The following is a 21599-nucleotide window of genomic DNA, read 5'->3' as shown; positions in this document are numbered from 1 at the left end:
TGTTGGAGCCAGTATCTTCCACCAGAGCACATTAAGCTCCAGGACTTGTCATTGTCTCCAAACATTTGTGCATGCTCCTTCTTTCTATGGATGTCTTTATAACTGACTGCTATATGAAAAAAAAAGCCAAAAAAATATCTTGAAAAATAATAAAATCATTTGTTCTTGAGTCAAAGTACTGGGGTAGTTGCGTTTAAAAAAAATACTCACGTAATCAAACATTTTCAAGAATAGAGATTTTATGTTTGAAATAGAGCTTAAGTAGTTAATTCATAACGTAATTGTTTCCCTTCCTAGACTTGTAGTGGAGTCAAAGGTACAATATTTGTATTTGAAATGTAATGGAGTGAAAGTCACAAATATTCCAAAATACAAATACTCAAGTACCGACAAATAGACACTTTTTCCCAATAAAGATAATACATCAAACTTATGATTCAATATTTTTATTTTAGTAAAGAGAATAAAACTGAAATTTAACATGACATCAAACGTATTATTCAAAATTTTTATTTTAACACATTGATTGAACAGAGATATACTCGTTCTTTCAAATGCATCACTTGATGGCCAAGATCGAGTATATGCGTTCTTTCCAAAAAAACATTTTTTTTTTTTAAATTCCACAAAGCGCACCCTAACACGGCTTTGGAATGATCGATCGTCACTCAAAGAAGTAGTATGTGGATGTGACGTCATCGCAAAAAAAAGTCACATCCATTCATCCCAACGATAGGATTTTTCAGAAAAACAGCTGTAGGCCTAACTCAGTTTCTTTTTTTTTGCATTGAAAACCACCAGCGGGCCGAAGCCCCAAAATGGCGGATCGCGGTTGGAACGTTGTTGTTCCTCTGAATACACAGATCCGTCCGCCAACCCATGGGGACTATTTTTTTAGTTTTTTTGGTACACAATGTCTTTTCCACGGCGTTTCAAAGATCATCGGATTGAGGTAAGTACGCTGGCAAGGGGATGTGTATGTTTAATATCTTGGCAGGTAATGTGTTAATAAAGAAAATAAAAACTGAAATGTAAAATGACATTAAACTTATGATTCTATATTTTTTATTTTAAAGCAGCACTATGCAACTTTCCTATTCTACCCCGGATTTGAAACCGGTTTCCTGTGCAAGAGCAGAATGTCTTACCATTGAGCTAATAGAGCCGCCCTGCTTGCTCAGGGGAGAAATTGAATCTTGACCATGTACCATTTTTTTTTGTCAGATCCTGTGTCTAGGTGAGACATGACCTTTGAAACGATCTAAATGTCTCAATAGAAGAGCAGCGAGACAAAACCACCCCAATTGTATAAGTTATTATGTATTAACATACTGTACCATACAGATTGGACAACATTTCATTCATAAAAAAAGTTACATACTGAGGCTTTAACAAAGAAAATAAAACAGAAATCAAACATATGATTAAATATTTTTGAAATAGTTCTTCCCCTCCAAAATAAAAAGTCAATGTACAAGCTCACAACGCGTCACGATGTGACACCTTGTGAGCTTGTAGATCTGCATAGAAATAGACGATCTATTTTACAATAAAAAAAAGGCCTATAATGACATATCGTCCAAAACAGGAATTTATTATAAATCAATTACTTTATAACATTATCGTTTTTTTAATTTATTTTTTTATCATTCTTTAATTTGATAAAATATGTTTGTGGGCCAACATGTAGCGAATCTACAAGCTCACAACGCAACGTGTCGCTACGGCATTTTGTTTCAAAATGCACATTTTGATCATGGTTGGTATGGCCGACTTGGAAGGTTTACCAAATCTTACACACCTCTGCTGTACATCCACGATCAAAAAGCCATATCCCCGCATAGAGAGGTTGTGTGAAGGTGGTTCGAACATTATGGAGGAGGATCATTGTGTTGTTATAAACATCAACACTGAAGAATGACACACGGCCTGCTTTGTGATCTACATACACTCCCATTACCCCCGCATACTCACCCCCCACTTTGGAGGGACGAGGTCCTGACACTTCAGTACGAATCCTGTTGTGTCTGAACCCGTAGCTTCCACCATAGCACATTAAGCTCCAGGACTTGTCATTGTATCCAAACTCTGACACATGCTCCTTCTTTCTATGGATGTCTTTATAACTGACTGCTATATAAACATCTCCGTTCCATTCTACTTCAAAGTAGAATGGAACGGAAGTCTGTTCAGACAGACTCTCTCTACTCAACACCTGGTTAACCAGTTTAAATCTGTCTGGATGATCTGGATGATCTTGTAGATTGCAGCGTTGAAAAGTCACCTTCCTGTTCTCCTCTGATAGGTAGAGGTTGCTGGCCACTGTGTTTGGGTCCAGTGACAGTTGATAGGAATCTGTGAGAAGAACACATGAAAAAAATATCACAACAAATTAAACATTTTCAACCTGGTGTCCCTGTCCTGTTATTATAAAGGTAGGAGACCACTTACAAACATTTGCACTTAATTTCCATTTATATAATAATAATAAGGATAATAATAATAATCATCATCATCATCATCATCATCATCATCATCATCATCAAACATAGCTAAACTAGTAGATCTACAAGCTCACAACACATTGAATCATCATGTTGTGAGCTTGTAGATCGGCTAATTTCACTTTTTTCATATAACATGGTATATTAGGGCTTTGGTGACTGTACTTATTTCACTTATATTATTTCACTTTCAAACATGTTTGTTGTCATTTTAACGTCTACTCAGGCTGTTTACTGTGCTTCACCCCAGTTTTTAAGTTTCTTGATTTGCCCCCTTCCTACATAAACCCATTGTAACTTCAAACTCCATTTGAACCATGTTAGATTCATTGAAAACATTGTCCTTGGTGCTGGTGAGTGATATTGTCCTTCTAATGTGTGAGGGGGCCCTGTTTTTTCCTGCCTTTATTGATAGTATAGTAGATTGACAGGAAATGGGGAGAGAGAGATGGGCCGTGAAATGAAGCAAAGGTCGTCGGGATCGGGAATCGAACCCGCAACATGCTGTCAGGCTGCAGTGCAGCCTAGATGCCCGGACCGCAAGGCCAGCGATCCGGGCCAGGCTGTGTTTTTTTTAATTACTTTTTCATTACATTTTTTTAATGCAAAAAATCAAATACATTTAAAAAGTACCATCGGTCCAGCAGTGTCCGAGCTTAGCTGTTTATTACATGGACAGAAAAACAAAACACACAGAAGTGAAAACATAATGCGTCGCCTTTGGCCGTTGGATGAAAGTAACTCTTTCAGAGAGTGTTTTACACACAGTGCTGACCTTTCAGGAGAGTGTTTTACACACAGTGCTGACCCTTCAGGGTCACCTTCATATTTTAAAGTATTCCCACTTCTCCAGTTAAGACTACACCACTAAAGTACTCACGTTTCAAATAGTCTTCTCTGTTTGTACTGTTTCCTGGAGATTCTGGGTGACAGTCGAAATAGAAAGCAATCAAATCAGTAACATCATGACCTCATATTGAAGAATGACCTAATTGTTTTAATCTACAATCGAGAATAGATAAAGTTCAATAGTGAAAAATGTTTAAATGACCACATAAAACACTGTAAACTACGGATACATGAACAACAATCATAATCCTCATCAATATATCTGATCTACTTTGTTTCATTAACATCATTATCAATACCTCCAAGACCTTCTATCTAAAAGGTGGCTCCCCTAACTTTGATCAAAGTTAGACACCTATGGATGCTGATCATCTACCTGCTAAACACTGTTCAAGTTTTTTTTTACCCCTTTTTATGCACATCAATTAGGGCTGGGCGATATGACCAAAATCTCATATCCCGATATAGCTCATTTTATATCCCGATACGATATACATCACGATATAGCACATTTTTGGTAAATTCAATTAATGAATAGTTCACATAAAATTGCAATGTGGAAATGCAGTTTGAAATGATATACTCAACAAATAAAGGTAGTAGGTACTAAATATTTGTTTTATTTAGAACCTGTTTTCCAAATTCCAAGCATGTATTCATGCAAAAATATTTGTTGGTCATGATAACATCTGCCATTAAATGTATTCAACATGTAGCAGTAGCCTACTTCGTAAACGGTAACACCACCCAGACGTCTCAGCATCATCATGTTAGTGCAAGTTGCTCCAAGTGTCCTTTGTTCTCTAGTCTAGAGAAGGCATTCTAGGCAATAGAAAACACTTAAGAACTGTGGTGAATATTGTGAATATTTGCCTAACAGTAACAAATATTGGTATTGGCCTATAACATATTGAACACTTCTTAGTTTTAAAGAGCATCGTGCAGGCCAGGCCAGGGCCAAATACCAAATAAACTTCCAAGTTTAAAGTGCAGCAACAAAATCAGGCTCACAATATAATTATACAAAATCTAACAAAAAACAAACAAACAAAAATAATACAGGCCTTGCCACCTTAGGCCTACTGGCCGAGCCCCTAAAATAAATAATATATCAAAAATCAAATGTAAACATGGAACCCTTCCAAGTTAAAGTGTAGCTGCAAATGGATCACAGAAATATTATACATATATAATATGAGGTACTGTAGGTATAATATATAAAGGTAAACAAAACTACTTCAAGTAGCATGGATGGATTATGAAAACATCCAAACATTTGGCAAATCTCATGCTTCTACAGGTTCAGTGCTAGGAATACAAGCTGGTCAACTCTAGCTGGTTTCAGAGCTGACCTCTGGCATGTCACAATGTTCCCACTTGCACTGAAAGCCCGCTCTGAAGGGGAACTTGTGGCAGGGATGCAAAGATATTTTCTCGCTAGCTTGGCCACATGGGGGAAATGTGCCTCATTCGCCTTCCACCATTCCAGTGGATCTGTGTCTGGACCAGCGTCCAGTAAGAGATAGAGGGTGAGCTCATTTTCAATGGATTCTCTGCTTGAATGAGGGGCCGCTTGGCTTGGCTTTGCTGCTGTTTGAAAGTAGCTGCTCAAACTCTTCTTTTTTTTCTTAGCAGGAACCTCCTCTGGCTCTGGCTCATCCTGATCTCTGGCAGTGGCAGCTGACGGAAGGGGGACTGCCTCTGGCTCTTTTTGTTCGGCCACCAGCTTCTGCAGCTCTGCAGCAGCTCTTGTCTTGATGTAGTCCACCCTCTCTTGTTTGATGTATGTGGTTTTGAACCGAGGGTCAACAAGAGAAGCCATGTCAAGCAGCTCCTGGGTTTCCTGGTCATCATACTTCTCATTTAGGTATTTTAGTATGCCCTCTTTGATGTTCGTGGTGAGCTGAGTGTCACCATCCTGATGCTTGAGTATCTGGTTGTTGAACAGATGGAGGACGGGTTTCAAGTAGGAAACACTTGGGTAGAGCTCCCCAGACAAGGCATCCGTAAACTCCTTGAGAGGACCCAGTGCCTTGTTCATGGACTCCAGAACGTCCATGTCCTGCCAAGTTGGGACCAGGTGACGCACTTTCTTGTCGGCACGGAGAACCTGTGAGATAGCTTTCTCCTGCTCGAGCACCCTTTCAACCATCGCTTGCATAGAGCCCCACCTTGTAGGGGTTTCTGTGATCAGCTGATGACTGGGCAAGGGTGGCTTTTGCTCTGCTTGAGCTTTGGCCAGCTCCCGTCTTCTCTTCCATGAATTGGAGAAGGCAGCCACAATCTTCTTGCAGACGCCGACTGCTCGGTCCACCTGGTGTAGTTTCACACCCCTCCCTGTGGAAATAAAGGAGAAGTAAATGTAACGTTCTATACTTTTTAAAATATTACACTGTGTACAGGACAGGTAAAATGTATTAATTAATTACATGTTATGAATTTAATTTATTTATTCATATATATATATATTTTTTTGTTTAGTATAGAGGTCCACACTGACATCATGACTTTACAAAATGATGGATTGGATGGAGGAGTATTCTGTATTTTTAGCTTTTAACTGGCTTTTAAATGCTCAGAAATATTGTAGGAGAATTTTGCCATTATGGCTGTTAATATAACTAAAATGGTTCCACCATAGTGATAGTCCATACATTAATCCTCTAATCCTCCACAGTGGTTCTCAAAGTGGATTTCAGGGACTATGTGGGTTCCTTTAGGCCGTCTAAATTGACCCATACAAGTCTGTAACTCTGACAGTATACAAATGGAACCAAATGAACCCTAACGTCAGAGTTAAGGGGAGACCTTCCTTGACACTGCTCTGTTCTAAGGTATTACTGTGTATTTATATGCATTTTTAAAAACAATATATGTATTAGCAATTTTCAATTAGGCTATACAAAACAACAATATGGCTCTTGTGTTAAAATGCCTATAAATGATCAAACAAAAACATACACATATACAATAAATGACATTATGAAAACAAAAAACAAAAATGTATAAGCATTTTTAGATCGATTTAGAGTTACTCACCAATGGCTAGATGAAGACGGTGGCCAAAACACTGCAGGCGTGTTGTATTCATCAGCTGAAGGGCAAGGATGTTGTTGCTGGCGTTGTCTGTGGTGATACATACGAGGCGATCCTCCTGCAGTCCCCACGACTCAAGGGCTTCAGTGAGACCTCTGGCTATCTCGACTCCAGTGTGGTCTTCTGGAAAATAACTTGTCTGTAAACACCGACTGCAGAGGTTCCAAGCTTGGTCGATGAAGTGTATCGTCAAGGCCATATATGGATGTGTCGTTCGGCTCGACCACATATCTGTTGTTGTAGCGTAGAACATTCCCTTGTGTATCTCCTCCTCCACTTTGGCCCGGCACTCATCATATAAACCAGGTAACACGACTTTAGTGATGTGTTTTCGGCTGGGCATTTCGTATCTAGGATCGAGTGTTTGCACCAACTCACAAAACCCCCGTTTCTCGACCGTGTAGATTGGAGCCATATCTTTACAGATGTGCTTGACAACGGCAGTAGTTATGTCCTTCCATCTGCGGGAGGTATGGCTATATGGTGTGCCACGGGTAAACGCCTGTTCCAAAGTCTGCGTCTGGAGTTGTTTCTTCTTCTTCTTAACGTCAACGTTACTCCCGCCGGCTTTTGCTGCTTTTTCTCGTTGACTCTCTCTGTATTCTTTGTCATGATTCTTTCTCAGGTGATAAAATAAGTTAGTCGTGTTGGAGTCCGGTGATGGGACCGGGCAGCGGCATACTTTACAAACTACTGTGGTCTGGTCCGTGTCGGTCTTTTTAAATCCAAACCACATCCATGCGACAGAAGTTCCCCCTTTTTTAGGTACAAGCTCCTCGGTTTGTGTTGGCTGGTCATCTTGTTGATCCTCTTGTTGTTGTTGCGAATTAGTACTGTTACCCTGGTCAGCTACGTCTTCCTCCATAGTTGTTTGTTTTGTTTATGCTTTAGCAGCGTGCGTCCCTGGGCATGCCATATGTCGCGTCGGTGACGTAAATACTGCCGTAAAGCGTGTTTTGCGACATTTTGCGATATAAACGATAGAGCTTCATATTAAACGATAGACATTTTCTATCGTCCAGACGATACATATCGACATATCGCCCAGCCCTAACATCAATGCAAAACGTCAGTTAATCATCCTTACACACACTCACTTCAATCTACAGACGTATTTTAATGTAACATTAACTTATAATCATCTCTAACCTCTCTTTACCTACCTTTTGGTGTGTTTTCAAACCTCCCTACTAGATCAATCCTATTGATCTTCTTCAGAACATTCACAATGATTTGAAGTTCTTTCCCTGGATAATTCTCTACAATCCGATCGATGGTGTCTGTCCTCTTAGCATTCTCCAGATCACTCTTTGTTAGCGGCTGGAGTCCTTCAACATTTCCAGGCTGTCGAAGAAACCACTTGAACGTGTGGAACTCATCGGTGTCCAGATCCTTCAAAGCGTTCAACATATCTTCCTTAAGTTTTGCCATAGTTGATTCCTGCTAAGAAACAGATGGTGGATGGTGTTAACATCTCAGCTTCCTTCTTTGAATGCTTTGGGATGTTAAGAGAGAACACCACAAGCTTTGGTTGAACTAACAAACATCAGGGAATACATAGTCAGTGTTGTAGTGCTAATTTTGGAAGTGGGGGAGCGCACCTCTGAAGCCCCCACAGTTAGTGTACATTTATATAGATAAATACGCTTGAACGATCCAACTATCTATAGGGTGTAATCCTTTGAATGTTATAGAGTGTAAACCTATAGGATCAAGTGACCGCTGCAATGTGTGCCTTGAATGAGAGCTACTTGTCCAGGACAACACCAAGGCTCTCACCAGGGAGTTGTCTATGGAAATAATGAGATCCTGCATGAGGCAGGTCTTACCTTGGAAGAAGAGCTCACTCTTGTCTGCGTTTAGCTTGAGGTGGTGAGAAGACGTCCACTGGAGATGTCAGCCAGACATGTAGCGATGCGCTTTTCCACCTGAGTGGCAGAAGGGGAGAAGGAGATAACCAGTTGAGTGTCGTCGGCATAACAGTGGTAGGATAGCAAAACATGTCACCTGCACAAGGTGACGCAGAAGAACACAATGCCTTGGAGAGCTTTGTGAGGTGGAGATCTGTCAGATGTCCCCATCCCCCTGTATCCTTCATGGGGAATCAGTGGGGTTCCTGGACACCTACAAGTTCCTGGGCGTACACCTGAACTAGCTGAACTGGACTGGTAGCATATAGCCCCCCTAGAGAAAGGAGTGTTTAACCTGTTTAAATGTTGACCATTACATTTCAAAGACAGCTAACTTTCCCTGGAAGAATCAATAAAGGTCTACCCTATCCTATCCCAGAATATAATACTAAACCGGTTTCTGTGGCTCTGGGGGGGTAAATGCAGTACTCTTAACTCTTTGACTGCCAGAGTTTTTCATAAAAGTGTGCTCCCAGTGCCAGATATTTTGAGCGTTTTGACTAATCTTTGAAGACCCACAGAATATTTTGTGTTTTGACTAAAATGACACGAAATATCTCAAAAGAGAGAGGTGACTCTCTACTTTGCCTAGGAAAAAAGAGTTGCTAGCATGTGCAGTTCTCTACTTATCGGCAGTTGAATATAGCTTGGTTTTTCAGCTAAAACAGCCCTTTTGAAATGGAAACCTGAGAAAAAGCCCTTTTAGTGAAGTGAACTCTGTGAAGCAGAAATCTCTCTGTAGCTATATATATATATATATATATATATATATATATATATATATATATATATATATATATATATATATATATATATCAATCATCAAGGCATGAAACAGAATATATACAGAAGAGAGGGTAGAATATATACACACACAAGCAGCAGACCTGATCAGTTTAGATTTTGTGCAGTAGTGCAGGCATGAAACAATATATATACATAGGAAAAAAAGAGGATATTCAATTCAAGTCAATTCAATCTTTATTTCAGACCCAGGAAGATACATATCACAAATAATGCAAGTAGCCCACTATTTGACTATATACACAGTACACACACACACAAGTAAGTAGCAGACCTAGAACTATTTAGTATAGTATGGCTCTGAATGGTACTTAGGGAAACATTCCTCCTTACACAAACAGACATTACAGTGTAATGTCTGTTTGATGATAAAATAATTGAAAAGACTGATTTCAAAAAGGTAGGCTACAAATTTGTTTGTCCATTTGGTGGACTTTCGAACAAATGGATAATAAACTATGTTTTGGTCCATTTTGTCCACCCCATTCATGGACTTGTTGTAGTCCACAACTACAACAGGCCTCCCTTGTGAAACCTTGTGTGCAACCTCCTTACGTGTGGCTTTCTGCCACATCTCCACCTCCCCCATTTCATTTGGGTGGAATGTGGACACCAGCCTGACAATTCGTTTGTCCCTCCATGCCAACATCACCTTCTCGTTGTGCCGCATCAATACCTCCCCAACTCCCAGGTTAGCAGTAGAAGCCTCTCTAATGCATGGCGGTTCACCCCTGTTCTTCCTTAGTGTTCCACACACATGCGTGTTCTTCAACAGCAGGATTTGGCACATGGTGACTGAATTATGAAAATTGTCCATGAATAATTTATATCCATGGCCTGCGAGCCCATCAAGAAGGGGGAAAAAAACTGTGTCAGCAAGGGAAGAATAGGGCTTCATGTTGAAGCAGTAGCCTGTTTTTGAGTCACAGAGAATGCAGGATTTTATGCTGTATCGGACTGTTTTTTGGGGATTATACACTTTGAAATTTAGGCGACCATGAAAACAAAGTGTACCCTCATCAATTGAAATGCACTGGTCTGGTTGGTAGAGTTCCCTAAATTTGGAAGTAAGGTTATCCAACACAGGCCCTATTTTATACATGGACATACAGTGAAGGGGATCTCGGTCGGCCACCAGTTCACCTTACTCCAGTCAGAATCCACAACTCGACCAGGCCTGCTTCGACCTGTAAATTCTCTAAATACATAATTACTATAAAATATATATATTTTTATTTGTGTGGTAAGTGTGCAGAAAAATATACTTTTGTCCTTACCTCTCTTGTCACTTGCAACAGGTGGTAACGTAGAGTCCTCCTCCTCCTCCTCCTCATCTAAAATCACAGTAGTAAAATATAAAAGTTTGGTAAATAAAAAGATGTCTCAGGCTGGTCCATGACTTTATGATGTAAATAATAAGGTAAAATGATTCTTTCCTCTATTACTGCCAACACATGGACCACCACCTCCAGAAGTACCAGCCAACTCCTCCTCCTCCTCCTCCTCCTCCTCCTCATCTAAAATCACAGACAGAATCATGTCACAGGTAGTTGGTAGTTAATACACAAAATCAAATCAATTTACAATTTAGCAGATGTTCTTATCCAGAGAGACTTAGAGCACACAATGTACAGTTTGTAAGTACATGCTTTTGTTGACAATGAAAAGGGAAAAATCCTTTTAAAATAGCAGCTCTATAAGCTCACAATGCACCCGTTGTGAGCTTGTAGATCTGCCATTTTTTGGGGTGGTCTTTTTGTGGGGGTAGATCAAAGGTAACTACGGTCAGGATCAAAGTGAGCTTGTGGATCTGCTATTTTCAAAAGATTTTTATACATTTTATACAATAGCCTACATACAACCCCCACAAAAAGACCACGCCAAAAATAGCAGATGAACTATATTGGAGATGAATAAATAAAGGCTCGCACACCAGGGCTCAAACTGGTGCAATAAAAAAATAGCAGATCTAGCTCACAACACGGCGGCGCAAGAGACGCATTGTGAGCTTGTAGATCTGCTATGTTTTATTACGCCACACAATACATCACATGCATAGATACAGTATATAAATACTCACAACGCATGCGTTGTGAGCTTGTAGATCTGCAATTTTTGGGGGTGGTCTTTTTCTGGGGGTAGATCAAAGGTAACTACGGTCGGGCTCACAGTGAGCTTGTAGATCTGCTATTTTTGTGGCGGTCTTTTTGTCGGGGTAGATCAAAGGTAACTACGGTCAGGCCATGTCAACAACAACCACCCAACAACAGCAACCGAGTGATCCTGTTGATATAACCTGACCTTCTAGTTCTTTGATGTATTGTATTATTACATCACATGCAGAGGGGGGGCTTCTGCACCTCTCCGATCCCCCTCCCAAAAAAAAGTATTCCTTTTGGCCTCCCCAACATCCCTTTTCATGGCTACTGTCTCAATCACTCTCTCTCTCTTGCCACAACTCCAATGTCATACCTGACTCGCTACACTGCGTAGCTATAAAATGACCCTTTTATGTGAGCTTTCAAAGTGAGCTTGTAGATCGGCTATTTTCAAAGGATTTGTATACATTTTATACAATAGCCTACATACAACCCCCACAAAAAGACCACGCCAACAATAGCAGATTAACTATATTGGAGATGAATAAATAAACGCTCGCACACTAGGGCTCAAACTGGTGCAATACAAAATAGCAGATCTAGCTCACAACACGGCGGCGCAAGCGACGCTTTGTGAGCTTGTAGATCTGCTATGTTTTATTGCGCCACACAATACATCACACGCATAGATACAGTATTCATTTGATTTCATCTCAAACACGATACAAATATAAATCTTCTTACCACTAGCAGTCTGGAAAAGAATAGGACCAGCGTCCTCCCTCAACAGAGGTTCCCAAAGTTCCTCCGAGTCGGCGTCTGATATATCGGAGGACGGCTGAGAGTTGTACTCCGACTCCACGGCCTCACGTACACGGTCAATGCCTGGTCTGCTACTACGGCGTAGCCCTGTAGCAGTCACGGTCCCTGCAGTCTCAGTCCCAAGTACAACAGGTGGTTTACTCTCTGGTGGTGTACTCTCTGGTGGTTTACTCTCTGGTGGTTTACTCTCTGGTGGTTTACTCTCTGGTGGTTTACTCTCTGTATCTGCAATCTGGTGATCCTCACCGATTGCCTCAATCTTCACACGAGAGTGTTCCTCATCAGAGAGCTCGCTATCAGTCTCAGGTAGAATTTTCTTCTTCACACTGACGCCATTGTCTCCTCCAATGTTTGCTGGCGACAAAACGGTCCCGTTTCGCCAGCTGCAGCTCCGGTCCTGGAGCTGCACGATCCGCGGCGGCCACCACGGGAAGGGGGTCCACGGGAAGGGGTTCCACGACCACGCGAAGGGGGTCCATGGGAAAGGGATCCACGGGGACAGGGAGTAGAATTGCCCTGGGATCTAGGCATGGCTCAAACAAACTAAACTAAACTGATCAAACTAAACAAAATATATCTACACAAAATCTACTACTAAATATAACTACTACTAAATATAACTACATATAACTACTACTAAATATAACTACTACTTACTACTACGAACTACTACTACAAACTACTACCAAATCTCAAACTACTACCAAAAAGACTGTACGAGCAAAAAGAGGGACGGGTCAGGATTTAATTCATAAATGTAAGTTTGCTCATCCTGGCGCTTCGTTCACTATTTCAGGAATAAATGGCTTTGCACAAAATGTTAACTATAAAGATAACAATGTGGCCATCCACATTGATGAATTGTCTATTCTTATATTCTGTATTATTCTACACCTGCATATTATTCTATGCATGTATATTTTCATCCACGGCTCTGGTCCAGCTGTTTGAGACGTCATAAGTGATCGCGGAATTTTCCGTCGCTTTGAAATGACGCTAAGTGCAGTCCGATCCTTTGACGGCAACCGGTCGACCACTCCGTCCTGGCAAATAATCCTCGGCTCCTCGCAGGGGCGGGGCTTAGGCACGAGTGGAGGAAGCGAGGAGAGTGAGCGAAGTGGTCGAGCTTTGGGGAATGGAATTTGGCTTGAGTGTTGTTTTGAGGTCACTGCTGCTGCTGTTGTCACGGTTACGGTCCGCACAGGAAGTGGTTCTCAACCTTTTTTGAGCCAGCCCCCTTATCCAATATCCAGGACTCTGCCCCCTTCACCACATATAAATGAAGGCAAATGTTCTGCTTTGAAAATGTGTTTGTTTATTATTTTGTTGCTTAGATATTATAAGCTCATTGAATGCCAAATAGCAGATTTTACATAATACTGGACTGTAAGTATTTGATTGTTATGTATTATTAACCTACTTCCCAGGAAGCCACACAGAGCCTGTGACAATTATAAGTAGAACTGTATAGCCAGGTCTCCCTCCCTCCTTTGGATTATTGTATAATTAATGTATTTGTTTACTGTTACACAACGGCTACGATGGGTTTCCTTGTTCAAACGCAGCAATCAAAAGGCAATAATTCAGTACAGGTAAAGTAGTCCATGAGCCAGTCAAGATTTGATTATCAAATGAGTGGGCAAAACCCTACCTGTATTAAATTGTTTATAGGGTCAATATAAGTAAATCAATATATCATAACATTTCCACAGGAGCAGCTTTTTCATGTTTATCAAAACAAAAATCACAACTGTACCATGCATAATTTGCATATTTAAATATACAATTTCAGAAAACTTGTAATACGATAAATCATTGTCTTCATGTAAGTAATCAACTGGGGAAGTTTCATTATGATAACTATTTCTTTAATTTTGTCATGTTTTCACCTGTCATGTACGTATCGTGAAAATAACAATGTGTGATAAATATGAAAAAGCTACTCCTGTGGAAAGGTTATCATATATGTATTTACTTATATTGACACTATAAACAATTTAATACAGGTACAGTTTTGCCCACCCAATTGATAATCATGGCTCAATTTTGGGGCTCTGGCTCATGGACTATAGTACCAAACAAAAGGCATTGTTATCAATTGTTCCACTGTAAGATGTACAACATCATTATGGACTCTGTGGTCAGTCTGATCAATCAATCTCCAGGTTTATGAACCCATGTCACAACCACAATGGATCTCTCTCACCTCTCACGCACGCACCACGCGCACACGCACACACACACACACACACACACACACACACAGTCTGTCGCACTCTCTCTCTCTCTCTCTCTCTCTCTCTCTCTCTCTCTCTCAGATCTCTCTCTCCTCTCTCCTCTCTCGTCTCTCTCTCTCTCTCTCTCTCCTCTCTCGCTCTCTCCTCTCTCTCTCTCTCTCTCTCTCTCTCTCTCTCTCTCTCTCTCTCTGCTCTCTCTCTCTCTCTCTCTCGTCTCTCTCTCTCTCTCTCTCTCTCTCGCTCTCTCTCTCTCTCTCTCTCTTCTCTCTCTCTCTCTCTCTCTCTCTCATAAATACAACCCCATAGTCTACCCTCTCACAAATGTGTGCTTTGTAGCACCATGGTTAAGTTAATGATAAACAGATCTTTTATTGTAGCCTACCTACGGTACAATGTCTATAAATTCACGCCCATGTGGCGTGTGTCCTGGAACACTCCCAACCTTCCATTTGGTTCCATGCAGTGGTGAAAGTAACTAAGAACATTTACTCAAGTACTTTACTTAAATACAGTTTTGAGGTGCTTTTACTTTACAGGAGTATTTCCAATTTTCGGTACTTTACCTCTACTCCACTACATCTCTGAGGCAAATATTGTACTTCTACTCCACTACAATTATTTGAAAACTTTAGTTACTAGTTACTTTGCAGATATAAATGATTATATAGGGGAAAAAATGTAGATTTAAAAATAGTAGCAGATCTACAAGCTCATATAAGGGCTTGTATAGCCAAAGAAATCTAAATGAATGCAGCTGCGTTCCTGGTCTTAAAGGGTTAAAGAGTGAATCACGTACCTCTGTCTGTGAATGAACAGCTTAGAGATGTAAAGTTACACTCCTCCTGTAGACAGAATGGTTTTGACCTCTCTCTGTGAATAAACAGATTAAAGTTACACTCCTCCTGTAGACAGAATAGTTTTTACCTCTCTCTGTGAATAAACAGATTAAAGTTACACTCCTCCTGTAGACAGAATGGTTTTGACCTCTCTCTGTGAATAAACAGATTAAAGTTACACTCCTCCTGTAGACAGAATAGTTTTTACCTCTCTCTGTGAATAAACAGATTAAAGTTACACTCCTCCTGTAGACAGCATAGTTTTTACCTCTCTCTGTGAATAAACAGATTAAAGTTACACTCCTCCTGTAGACAGAATAGTTTTTACCTCTCTCTGTGAATAAACAGATTAAAGTTACACTCCTCCTGTAGACAGCATAGTTTATCTTCCTTCAGAGCGTCTGATCTGCGTCTCAGCTCCTCATTACTGTGGTCTGTCCTAACCCCTCTACAGTGTTGCCAGACATTGCGAGAGAAACAAGCGTCCACATGAACCCTTGTATACATAGACTATTTGAAAATAGCTGCGTGTGCGTGTGGTGTGTGGTGTGGTGTGGTGTGGTGTGTGTGTGTGTGTGTGTGTGTGTGTGTGTGTGAGACAGATTACATGTTCACATTTCAGTGAGGTGGTGGAAAACAGTACATGTACTCAAGTACTGCACTTACACTTAAACTGTAGTGTTTACAACTGGTTTCCAATACTTTTACTTTTACTTTTACTGTGCTGCAATCATTTGAAAACTTTATTTGTGAGCTTGTAGATCTGCTATTTTCAAAATACTTTATTTTGAAAACTTGTGCAATGGGACATTCTGCATAATGACAGTACTTTTACTTTTGGTCCTTAGAGTGTATTTTTATGACAATACTTTTGTAAATCTTAAGTGCATTACTTTTACTTGTAACAGAATACATGTCATGGTGGTACTACTGCTACTTTTACTTAAGTAAACAATGTGAGTACTTCTTCCACCACTGAGTGAGTTAGAGTGCTGAAATCAAACTGGAATGTTGGACCATGTGCCATTATTTACTGTAGCTGTGAGAAGTGAGGAGACGTCACATAGGAAGGAAGGAAGGGAGGGAGGGAGGGGGGAAGGTCACGTGATTTCACAGAAACAGAAAGACTGCAAAGAAGTACTCTCTCACGTAGGCTATACTTTACTCAAGTACAAATACCACTACCACATTGTAGAAGTACTCTGTTGCAAGTTAGAGGCCTGTGTTCTACAATTGACAAAGAAGTATTGGCATCAAAATGGATACTACTATTATTATAATAATAATAATTATTATTATTATTATTATTGTTATTGTTGTTATTATTATTATTATTCATTATTATTATTTGTATATATTATTATATTTGTACTTGCAGTACCAAACATAACAATTAAAATCTTGTAGATCGGCTATTTTTTTGAATAGACAAAGTATACAAAAGGATGAATTGGTTTATGCATGGTTTGTAATAATAATCTACAAAGTAACTGATGAGTTAAGTATTTATCTCTGAGATATAGTAGTATTGCGTGAGTGAAAAGGGTAGACAAATGGGCATACTCAAGTAAAGTAGTGCTTGTGTAAAAGTACACACACGCGCACACACACACACACACACACACGTAATCATGTGCTTTTGTTTCTTAATACAAATATTAACAATAAAGATTCAGCCTCACAATTAAACACTGAATCATAAGCAGTGGTAGAAAGTAACTGTCTGTCTGTCTGTCTGTCAGTGATTGTAGAATCCCCCCCCCCCCCCCCTCCTTATCAGGGACATGCAGAGGGATTTGCAGAGGCAGGACCCTTCACTAAACCCCTACCCAAAAGCGATTGTCAACCGTTTAGTAACTGTTTCTAAGCTGGCATACGGTCTGGCAAGCTTCCGTCACCTGTCATAGCTGTCAAATGTTATTTTGCCCGCACACACACACACAATCATTCCCATGCTGACATCTGCACTTAAACTGCAAGGCTGCATGGCTGTGTATGTGTTGTTGAAAACATACACAGTTTAACGTCGGGAAAGTTACACGACTATAATACTGAAAAAAAATCAGAATCACAGCGCTGCCTGTTTCGGATTCCGCACGATAAAGTAAATTCCTTCATTTGTTTGTCTATTTATTAACTGCTACTATGTAGTCTTACCGTGCGGTACATGAAAACTCCTGTTACACTCATGGATGAACTTCAACCTGGTGTTTGCACTTTCTCCATTTACGGTCCGTACATCTATTTAAACATTCAGATTTCAAATATAAAGTGCTAACCCCATGGTCACGGATGTTACAATTATGTACAGGCCTCACAGAAGTACCCGTATATTCCGTATTGTTGAATAAAAAGCATTTTAATCCAATCGGTGGTCATTGGCTCGCTTTGTGGAAGTCAGTGTGGTCTTCTGATAAGAAATGCTGCCCACCCTTTGATCTAGACCAGTGTTTTTTTGTTCAATGTCGGTTCTGGGAACTACCAGGGGTACAAATGGACACTAGTAACTCTGAGAGTGTACAGGGTGGACTGGATTCAATTGAGGGTTCTTGAAATGATAAAGGTTCAGAATCACTGAGTTAAACTAAAAGGACTCTTGTTGTCTGACAGGGCGCTGAATGACAGCCTCAGCTTTTCTGCTGCTATTTTATACAGCAGGCAGTGATGACTGATTGGTTTCACCTGAGATCAATCAGCCAATCACTGCACTGATGTAATGAGGGGGAGGGGCATCTGGAAAGTTGAAGACAGACAGACAGACAGACAGACAGGCACTTTATTATACACTATAAGTATACTCATTTATATTAAAACTGTTCCATTTGTACTCTCAGAGTTAAATTAACAATGATGATTTTACAGTGTAGAGTGGGGGTTCCAGAGATAAACGGGTGTCTGTGGTCTAATGTTTATCAACAACAACTTGACATTAAACAAACAAAACAAAAGATTGAAAATCACTACTCTATAGTAAAATATTAAAACTACTACTACTCTAGCCTTTATTAACGTTTAATTAAAATATTTGTGACAGTTCCGATAAAAAATAAAAACAGATTATTATTAAAGCTGCCTGCAATGCAGAACTTTTTGTAGTGGATTAACTAATACAATATATAAGTATAATGCTCTTCTATTGAGGAACGTATAACCATGTGCTTAGGTAGGACACCTACTGGTTGACAACAGGTGCTGCATCTTCTAGTCTGTTACAGCTCAACAGTGTTGGGCAAGTTACTCATGAAGAGGAATACGTTATTAGTTACTCATTTCGAAGTAGCATATATATATATATATATATATATATATATATATATATATATATATATATATATATATATATATGAGTACAGAAATATTTTATTCAACATAGGGATATAGGCCAGTGCAGGCTCAGTATGATTGTTGGCTACTTTGACTTTGCTTGAGCATGTCCATTTGTAATACTTTGTCTACTCCACTACATCTCAAAGGCAAATATTGTACTTTTTACTTCACTTTACAATTATTTGAACACAGCAAAAACTGCATAAATAATAGGCTACGTATAAAAACAAAAAAACTCTAAATCTACAGCCTCTCCTATTGTTTTAAATGCATATTCTACTGGAGCCTGACCGATATGTCGTCATTATTTGACTTTTTTACACGTTCGGTTTTGTCGAGCGTCTACACGTACACAATTGGCCCGTGTTCGGGGGAGGGAAGCCGGGCGGGGAGGAGGAGGAGGAGGAGGAGGAGGAGGAGGAGGAGGAGGAGGAGGAGGAGGGGGGAGGAGGGAGGAGGAGGAGGAGGAGGAGGAGGGTGATATCGGTCATTGCATGTACTCCTACGGGCTGGGGGCGGCACCTGTCAGCGGGGAGTGTTGGGCAGGAGGAGTAGGACGAAGGCTCTACGTCCTCCTGGTGGGGGCTCCTCACTGGTAGGCAGTGGTGTAAAGTACATTTACTTAAGTACTGTACTTAAGTACAATTTTGAGATATTTGTACTTTACTTGAGTATTTCCAATTTCCAATACTTTTACTTCTACTCCACTACATCTCAGAGGCAAATATTGTACTTTTACTCCACTACATTTACTTGAAAACTTTAGTTACTAGTTACTTTGTAGATATAAATTATGATGTTATAGAACATACATTAACCACTTCAGCCCTATTTTATACCTAGGCTATTTGAAAATAGCCGATCTACAAGCTCACAACGCGTCGCGATGCGACGCGAGCTTGTAGATCTACTATTTTTTTTTAAAAGTACTTTTACTTTTGGTACTTTAAGTACATTTTGATGCCAATACTTCTGTACTTTTACTCATTTCTGTACTTTTTACTCATTTTGAATTCTGCACTTTTACTTGTAACAGAGTATTTTTATATTGCAGTATTGGTACTTTTACTTAAGTAAAGAATTTGAGTACTTTTTCCACCACTACTGGTAGGTGAGTCAGTAGGATAGGACAGCAGTGACAACACAGAGATGTGTGTGGAGAGGAATTAATTGGCATAACGACTGAATTGGGGAGAAAAAGGGGTAAAAAATAATTGGCTACTAGAGATGCACGGATCGCGCTCTTACCCGCGGTTGCCACGGGTAACCACAGTTTGGGCGGGTGAAATAATGCGGGAATTAAATTAATGATATCTATCTATAGGCCTATTATAGCTTTTAAAAAGCACAAAATCTCGCCGTGCGTGCGTTTGTAGTATTTTAATATTACGTAATTTTACATCAGGCACAAATTAGCCGCCTACTGCACGTTGCTTGGCAGGCAGCCAGTGCTGCCATATTTTGCGAGAGAAATAAGCAGCCTATGAAAACAAGCCCAAAACAAGGGCCAAACAAGTCCAAAAGTCTCTATAAGTCTAGTCTATAAAAAGCAGACATGGCAACAAAATGGGGAATGTGAAAGTGACTGAATGAAGACTAGGATATGGATTGTGTACAGTCACTACATGGATGGCGGATGGATAATGAACATGTATACATGCAACCCCATCCGCGCATCTCTATTGGCTACTTTAAATTTTGAAAAAAGTAAGAAAAAAATGAACTAAGACTGTGGAGAAGAAATCCCCAGTTTGGGAACCACTGCTCTATAGAAGGAGAAAACACTGTACAACCCAATGCATGGGTTATATGTTGACACCGAGTGCTCCTGTCAATACCCAACAGAGCAAATAGCCGATCTACAAGCTCACAAGTGTGGTATAAAAAGCAACCCGCAACTACCAACATTTACTAGCCACTTTAAAGGAAAAACAAGGTCGCTTATAATAAGCAGACATGGCAACACCAGAAATGAACGTCTTCTGGATGCATCTCCTCTTTGCTGGTGGTGCTTGCATTGTAGTACAAATTACCAGCGGTGGGAAAAGTACTCACATGTTTTACTCAAGTAAAAGTATAAATACTGCATTGTAGAAATACTCCGTTTAGGGCTCGGTCCCACCAAAACATGGTTGGCCGCTGTTAAACTCAGGTTGTGCGCGGCCACAGTTTTTTTTTGCAGCCAGTGCGTTCTAAATAAACGGAGTGACCCACCCGTCGTCACTCATTGTCAGGATCCTCCCGTGCATCAGCTACAACCAGTTGCTCTATCGCAAGCACCATGTCGCTTCCTGAGTCTTTGGAACGGTCCGCCTTCCACTCACCCGATTGGACAGAGGAGGAAAAGCAGCATAGAGCACATAAACGATGTGCGCGACAAGCGGAAAGATCCGCAAGACCATGAATCCACGCATTTGCATTGACAAAGCATTGCAGGCAATTTTTTGGAGGCGCTACCCACACATTTAGCTGTGTTGCTCATTCCACAAATGCCCGATCCTTACAAGCTATACTAAAAATTTACCTTTTAATAAAATATATCCAATATATATATCCATCTACCTACCTATCTATGACTATCTATCTATAGATCTATCTATCTATCCACGACAATAAAGATGGACTTAAACAATGTTGAGTATTAATTAGGTCAATAGATAATGTATTTATTCAAGGCAACATCAAACATTAATAAAGTTACTATAGACACATTTCAAGCCTTTTTATATGGTCTCTGTCGGGTGGAAACCTCATTATGTCCACTTACCTTTCAGCGTTCAAATTCAAAAGCAGCAAAAGCAGCAGATCTACAAGCCCAAAACACGCACCACGTTTTGGGCTTGACGATCTGCTGCTTTTGAGCGACGCTGTAGAGTGTGATGAAGTAGGACGTTAATTTACGGGGGAAAAAAACACAAACAATGACAGTATGTAGACAAGAGGCTTCTGCCCGACAGCAACCATTCATTTCAAGTACAAATGCTCATGGAGGAGGGGGCCGCTCTGTGGGTCTGGGGTTATGGTGGGGGTCCAGACTCTGTGGGTCTGGGGTTATGGTGGGGGTCCAGACTCTGTGGGTCTGGGTTATGGTGGGGGTCCACACTGCTCCCTTCAT

General features: G+C 40.3%; 1 protein-coding gene and 1 long non-coding RNA gene across 3 annotated transcripts in view; both read right to left on the bottom strand.

Moving 5' to 3' along the window:
* Positions 1 to 639: 639 nt before the first annotated feature.
* On the bottom strand, positions 640 to 15241 carry LOC308100409. The gene is made up of 5 exons (XR_013934439.1): positions 15118 to 15241; positions 8279 to 8377; positions 7613 to 7892; positions 3385 to 3426; positions 640 to 2355 (listed from the first exon to the last, which is right to left on the bottom strand). It is a non-coding gene; the product is annotated as an uncharacterized lncRNA (long non-coding RNA).
* Positions 15242 to 21109: 5868 nt separating this feature from the next.
* The window catches only part of cox20 (cytochrome c oxidase assembly factor COX20), a 7475-nt gene continuing 6985 nt past the window's right edge, over positions 21110 to 21599 (bottom strand). Inside the window, exons 4-5 of one of the 2 annotated variants that reach the window (XM_080449451.1) lie at positions 21589 to 21599; positions 21110 to 21555 (exon numbers count right to left, since the gene is read on the bottom strand). The exon at positions 21589 to 21599 is cut by the window's right edge and continues 80 nt beyond it. In XM_080449451.1, coding sequence (XP_080305577.1) covers positions 21502 to 21555; positions 21589 to 21599 — 65 coding nt within the window. In that variant the 3' untranslated portion in view covers positions 21110 to 21501. The other variant, XM_080449450.1, reaches the window with a different exon arrangement.

The sequence above is a fragment of the Gymnoscopelus braueri genome, assembly GCF_963280865.1.
Source record: "Gymnoscopelus braueri genome assembly, chromosome: 14".
In the NCBI taxonomy this organism is placed as follows: domain Eukaryota; kingdom Metazoa; phylum Chordata; class Actinopteri; order Myctophiformes; family Myctophidae; genus Gymnoscopelus; species Gymnoscopelus braueri.
The sequence above is the reverse complement of the archived record's forward strand: the minus strand, read 5'-3'. Positions and strand labels throughout refer to the sequence as shown.